The sequence below is a fragment of the Triticum aestivum genome, chromosome 2D (assembly GCF_018294505.1).
Source record: "Triticum aestivum cultivar Chinese Spring chromosome 2D, IWGSC CS RefSeq v2.1, whole genome shotgun sequence".
NCBI lineage: Eukaryota > Viridiplantae > Streptophyta > Magnoliopsida > Poales > Poaceae > Triticum > Triticum aestivum.
The window spans coordinates 612,510,163-612,516,496 of record NC_057799.1 but is presented as its reverse complement, the minus strand read 5'-3'; the positions used below and the strand labels follow the sequence as shown (position 1 = coordinate 612,516,496).

At 49.2% G+C, this 6,334-nt stretch overlaps 1 protein-coding gene across 1 annotated transcript; it reads left to right on the top strand.

Moving 5' to 3' along the window:
* The first annotated feature begins 2,822 nt into the window (after positions 1 to 2,822).
* LOC123050399 (uncharacterized) lies at positions 2,823 to 5,967 on the top strand. The gene is made up of 8 exons (XM_044473202.1): positions 2,823 to 3,186; positions 3,364 to 3,578; positions 3,672 to 3,862; positions 4,108 to 4,392; positions 4,496 to 4,554; positions 4,642 to 4,678; positions 4,789 to 4,860; positions 4,935 to 5,967. The coding sequence occupies exons 1-8, from the start codon at positions 3,069 to 3,071 to the stop codon at positions 5,596 to 5,598; spliced, it is 1,641 nt and encodes a 546-aa protein (XP_044329137.1). The 5' UTR covers positions 2,823 to 3,068; the 3' UTR covers positions 5,599 to 5,967.
* The last annotated feature ends 367 nt before the right edge of the window (positions 5,968 to 6,334 follow it).

Here is a 6,334-nt window from a genome sequence, read left to right as displayed (position 1 = left end):
AAAATGACATATAAAGTATAAAAAAGTGATAATATTTTATTGTTCTCATTATAGATACGTTTGAGACGTCTCGGTATCTACCTTTCCCTTGTCACTCTACTCGCCATGGGTGGTGCCACATAGGGCGTCGATAAATTAACCTGGTCAAACTCAGCAATAGATTGTGTGATAAATAGGTGAGTCGACAGGGGGCTGAGATGAATATCCTCGTGGATGAGCTTCTGCCTTGTTGCCCAAATGGCCCACAAGGTGACAATCATCTGAGTAAAGTGTTGATGTGAGAGAACATCCATCATTGAGAAAATCAGTTTCTTGCATGATGTTCTGTTGTCGCAATCATATGCTCTAGTTGTTCTTGGTCAACTAAAGCCAGCCACATCTGGCCAGTGTGAACTCAATAAGGTTGTTACTCCACGAACCTGCATGCCACAAACGCTGCAATCATCCTGGGAGGCCATGTTTATATGTTTCCGCACATCCTCGGTAGGAAGCGACTGTTGTGCAAGTCTCCACAGAAAAACTTTCAGCTTTGATGTTACCATCACCTTCCAAAGAACTTTCGGTGATTTCTCGGCAGTAGCATTGTTAGATGATCTTGCACAACCTTCAAGCTAGTATTCTTTTCTCTTCTTAGTTGCGATGTCATTCTATTGGTCGATCTGACCGAGAAAATGCCTAACTTTTCAAAATTCTAGCTCCAAAAGTCCTCAATATTGTGTGCGCATAAAGGAATTTGCATAATAGATGAGGCTTCATATGGCAGAAAAACTTGCTCAATTAATTTTGAGTTCCATCTCGCACTAGTTGTATCAATAAGGTCTGGCACAAAACTAGGGTGGGGCTGCTAACAAAGATACAATTGGTCTCATCGGGATCCTGTTCGTGTTCCATATTTCGGTGGATGCCCCATTGCCAATACGTTCAATTATTCCTTGCTACAGAGTATCATGCCCTTCCAATAGGGACCTCCATATTTGAGACAAGTGAGATCCAGTAGTAGCATCCCTCGGGATGATAAGCTGCTTTCAAAATTCTAGAACTCAAGGCTTCTGGGTTCTCTAGTATTCTCCATTCTTGCCTAGCTAGAAGAGGCATATTAAAAAAATTAAAGTCTCGAAACTCTAGGACTCCCATGTATTTTTACATGCTCATAGTGTCCCAGGACCCAATATGGTTTGATGTGTCCCCTCTTACTCCCCACCAAAATGCCTTTATCATTGAAGTCAGGTGTTCACACAGACCTCTTGGTCTTTTAAAACAGGACATAACGAATACTGGGATGGCTTGTGCAACTGATTTGATCAAGACCTTCTAGGGACACCCTTTACTGAAGAGAATGGAGGATTTCTCCGTGTTTGCTCTCTGTCGAGAAACTATGACATAAGATTCAAAAAGGAGTGAGAGCTCCTCCGCACCCTCTCTATTTGCTTTAAGAAAAGCGGGTTGTCATCTGCAAACAACAAATGGTTCACCGGGAAGGCCGATGTCGCCACTCGAATGCCTCCAAAACGAGATGACTGAACTCTGGATTCTAAAAGGCACGAAAGACAGTCTGTTGCGAGCAAAAGAACGTACAACAATGATATAGGAGCACCTTGACGGTTTCAATCGTGTGGGCTTAAATTCATCAAGCCTCTCTCCACTGAGAAAGAAACGGAATGCTCACAATAATGTTAACCATCCTCTAATGAACCCCGGCTTAAGCATGATAGCTCTCAAATAACTCCACTCCCCACGGTCATAGGCTTTCATCACATCCAACTTTAGTGCATAGTGCCTGTGTTTTTTAGCTTTGTCCCAAAACTGGGCACTGTAGCGCGTTTAATACCTGATAATTGGGTTGAGGCTGGTGGCTTGCCTCTGTGTGAATCGGTGACAATCTGCTGTAGAATATGTATCGCTGAACAGCGTATCGATCGATCGCTAACGTTGCGGGCGTAGGGTGGGCCAGCCATTACCTCCGGTTGCTACGTCTTGTAGCTTAGCGTAGGCACGATTTGTGGGTTTTTTCTTCCCTTTTCTTTTCTTTTTCCCGCAGCATAAAAAACCCCCAAAATGTTCAAAAAAAAGTTGCACAAATTTAAAAAAATGTTCTTGAATTGGAAAAAGGTTCAATAATTCAAGAAATATTTACCAATTTGAAAAAATGATCACGGATTTAAAAACTGTTTCTTAGTTTAAAAAACTCAACAATTCAAAAAATGTTTGCGAAATTTTAAAAATCTTCATGAGTTTGAAAATTTTGGCATGGTTTTCGAAAAATAATCATGAATTCAAAAAATGATCATGGATTTGGAAAATTGGTCATGAATTAAACAATGTTACTCCCTCCGATCCAAATTAATTGACGCAAATTTAGCAAAACTGTTACTAAAAAGTTTACATATAACTTTTCTCAAAAGGAACTTTTAAAAAATCTGTTTAGGACACATCTAGATGTGACATAGTTATGTCACATCTAAACTGATGTCCACTCTGTTTGTGCTCTATTTTTTTTTGTCTTTGTATTTTTTTTTGTTTCTTGTTGCTGCATTATATATTTGTGGGAGCTTAGATGTGATATCCTTAAAAAACATCTAGATGTGAGTTAGACAAACTGTTAAAAAAATGTTTCCCCTACAAAAACTTGAAAAACAGATGTGTTTCCAAGTTGCCGTTGCCAACTTGCCATATGCGCTGGCCAGCGAGGCGGCCATGCATTGCATAGCGCACATGATACGGTTCGTGTTCCTATTTCTGGCGCCATGGCGATTTTGGCGGGCGCAAACAGTAGGCCAGGAGCCTCCGCCCCCGCCCTTCCGCCATTACCCAGATCCCCAACAACGTGGCGCAGCAGATACAGAAAGAGGGGCAAAGGGGGGGATCGATAAGGACGATTATCGCGGATGGCCGGCACGATGTGACTTCTTCTGGTCAAATCTGAGGGAGCTAGCAAGCAAAGGCTCGCCACGGAGCTCGCTCGACCGCCCGGTCTCCGCCCCGTCAAGGTTCCACCCCGCCGAATCGGATCCGCGCCCGAGCTGATCGACCGGGATAAAACGCCTGTACGCGTTGCCACCCGGAAGGGCATGGCGCTGGCCGCCGCCGCGTCGTCGGTCGGCGTCGCCTCCGTCGCTCTGGTCTTGATCCTCATCGCCAATGCCTCGCCTTCGGATGCTAGTTTGGAGGGGAGGCGCGCCTTGCCAGGTTCCCCCGCTGTTCATTTCCCTCCTGCTTTGCTCGGCGAGGGCCTACGTCGCCAATATATCGTCTCTGCATGCATGCCCTAATTGTTCAGCGTCCCGTGCACGGCTGCCAATTCGTCAAGCTTAATCGATCAATCTGTGTTCTTCTAATTAATTCGTTTTGGTTTGGTTTGTGCAGGTCGCGAGATTCACCTTGAGCCAATTGTCTACCCAGAAAATGCACAGAGCACGGTGGGCTCATCGCCATGGAGGAGATCGGCGGAGGAGACACCACCGTCGCCGGCGAACAATTCGCTCGTCCTCGCGGCAAAGAGGACCCGCCGGAACGACCCCAGCGCGAACAACACGATGTACGGCGGCGGGTGGAACATCAGCGAGATGCATTACTGGGCTGTACGCACGGAAAACCACCCCACATTTCCGCATTTCGTCCATGTGGCGCTTCTCATCGTGCGTGTTGTGTTGCATTTCCACGCGCGCCTGCAGTCCGTGGGCTACACCGGCGTCCCGCTCTTCTTTCTCGCCCTCGTCTGGTTCGTCGGCTTCGGGGTCGTCATGCTCGTCATCTCCTGCTGCTGGTGCTGCTGCTGCTTCTGCCGGGACCGGAGCAACGACTACTCGCCCGCCTCCTTCAACGCCTCCCTCATCCTCCTCGTCATCCTCACCATCGCCACCATGTAATCCGTCTGTCTGCTCACCGGTTCAGTATCCTAATGATCGCCATGAGAACTGAGTGTAGCTCAGTTGGCAAGGCGCGGGAGTTCGCACCCAGCCCACCAGGGTTCAAGTCTCGGCTTGAGCGTTTGATGCTCATGAAGTTTTCTTCTAAAAAAATGCCAACAAGCTAGTCTAGCCTGGGTTGGTCTCATTTTTTTCTAATGATCGCCGTGTAATCATCTGTCCGGTGATTGTTTGATTTCAGCGTGGGGTGCCTGCTGCTGAACATCGGGCAGATGGCGTTCCACACGAGCACGATCAACACGGTGGACTACGTGGTGGGGCAGGGCAACCTGACGGTGGACAACCTGAGGAACTTCGCGGGGAGCCTGGCCGCCGCCAAGAACATCGGCGTGGACCAGATCTTCCTCCCCGTCGAGGTCCAGCGCAAGATCGACGTCGTCGAGGAGAAGCTCAACTCCTCCGCCAACGAGTTCTCCGCCCGCATCGTGCTCAACTCCGACAAGATCAAGAACGTGGTAGACCTGATGTGAGCATGCATTGCATTTTCTGAGTTTCGTCCCCCGCGCGTCTAGCCGCCGGCACGGAATGCTAGTGCATTTTCTGAATTTCTTTCTTTCTGCTTCTTGTAGGCAGGTAGCCCTGATGGATGTTGGAAGTGTCATGCTTGTCCTTGCCATACTCGGACTCAGTAAGCATCAACATACTACAGTATCTTGTTGTGGTTTACTTGCTACACATACTGAATTTCTTGCTGTTCTTGACGCCAAATTTGCAGTATTCTCCGTGTTGGGGCTGCAGTGTTTTGTCTCCCTGTAAGTGCAGTTCCGTTCAATCAAACTCTGTCCATGCTAGCTGCGGTGTTTTTCTCCACCAAACTCCGGTGTGATGTGATGTGATGCGACCGTATCTGCATGCGGTGCAGGCTGGTGATCGCCGGATGGGTGTTCGTCACCGTCACCCTCATGATGGCCGGCGGCTTCGTCCTCCTGCACAAGTAAGCAAACCAAAGTTTCTGGACGTGTTGAGGTTCAGGCGCCCACCGACGGAGACATGCATGCATGTGTGCAGCGTGGTGGGGGACACATGCGTCGCCATGGACGAGTGGGTGACGCACCCGCAGGACCACACGGCGCTGGACGACATCCTCCCCTGCGTGGACGTGGGGACGGCGAACGAGTCCATGCACCGGAGCGAGGAGGTGACGGCGCAGCTGGTGGCGCTCGTCAACAACGTCATCGTCAACATCTCCAACCGGGACTTCCCGCCGGGGCTGCAGCCGCTCTACTTCAACCAGTCGGGGCCCAAGATGCCGGTGCTCTGCAACCCCTTGAAGCCGGACATGAGCCCCCGCGAGTGCGCCTCCGGCGAGGTCGACTTCAAGACGGCGCCGGGGGAGTGGAAGAAGTTCCAGTGCCAGGCCAAGGGCCCCGCCGGGAAGGAGGTGTGCACGACGGTGGGACGGGTGACGCCGGCGGCCTACAACCAGATGACGGCGGCGGCGAGCATCAGCATGGGGCTGTACGAGTACGGGCCGTTCCTGATGAACCTCCAGGACTGCACCTTCGTCCGGGAGACCTTCACCTCCATCAGCGTCAACAACTGCCCCGGCCTCCGGTATTTCAGCAAGACCGTCTACCACGGCCTCATCCTCGTGTCCGCCTCCGTCATGGTCTCCATCGTCTGCTGGATGGTGCACACCAGGCAGCGCAGCCTTCGCGGCAAGCAGGAGTGATTGTGATCCGACGACGGCCCCCGATCGAGCGGAGGTGGCACCCAATCGTCGTCGGATCGATATTGTCCTAACCGTACGCCTGGCCGCTGCTATGTGCACGACGCCTCATCGATGTGATTGCAGCTGTGTACATATATGGACCATGTATGATGGAAAAGCGAAGTATGGTTGCTTTTGCTAATACGCAAAGCTTGCCTATCTTTTCATTATCACAAGGAAAAATAGAGTGAAACCAAGTGTTGTGATGATGTGATCTTTTTCAGCGCCAAGATCCGATTAGCGAGACATCATTAGTCGGTATAAAGGCTGATGATACTGATGGATATGATAAGTTTGTGTATATTTTGGGTGAAAACCCACGGTCTTCCCTTTCCCACTGAACCAGCCAATGTCGGCATGCAAGCATCGTGCATTCTTAATGGTGAACTCGTTAACATTGACACAAGTATAATGATCCCTTCTTAAAATCCTTTGTAGAAGTAGCTTATTTCTCATTTGATTCGGTTATAAAGATTGGAGAAGCTTGAACCCTTTGGTCTCGAGCCGCTATATATATTGAGAAGCTGTCGTGGATTACAAGTTTTGGGAGATCACTATGATTCATCTAGAGTTCGTACACGAGAGGGAAAGAAGATTACAACGAGAGGGAGAGTCAAACAGAAAAAGAGATAGATGAGTTTGAAACATACATGTCAACTACTCCCGTCATAAGATGGGGACTACATCTGTCCTTGGG

Bases quoted from the DNA above. Each gene is read 5' to 3' on its own strand.
- LOC123050399 (XM_044473202.1), top strand. From the start codon at position 3,069: ATGGCGCTGGCCGCCGCCGCGTCGTCGGTCGGCGTCGCCTCCGTCGCT. The intron at 4,679-4,788 runs GTAAGTGCAGTT...CATGCGGTGCAG, and splicing joins CTGCAGTGTTTTGTCTCCCT to GCTGGTGATCGCCGGATGGG. The intron at 4,861-4,934 runs GTAAGCAAACCA...GCATGTGTGCAG, and splicing joins GGCTTCGTCCTCCTGCACAA to CGTGGTGGGGGACACATGCG.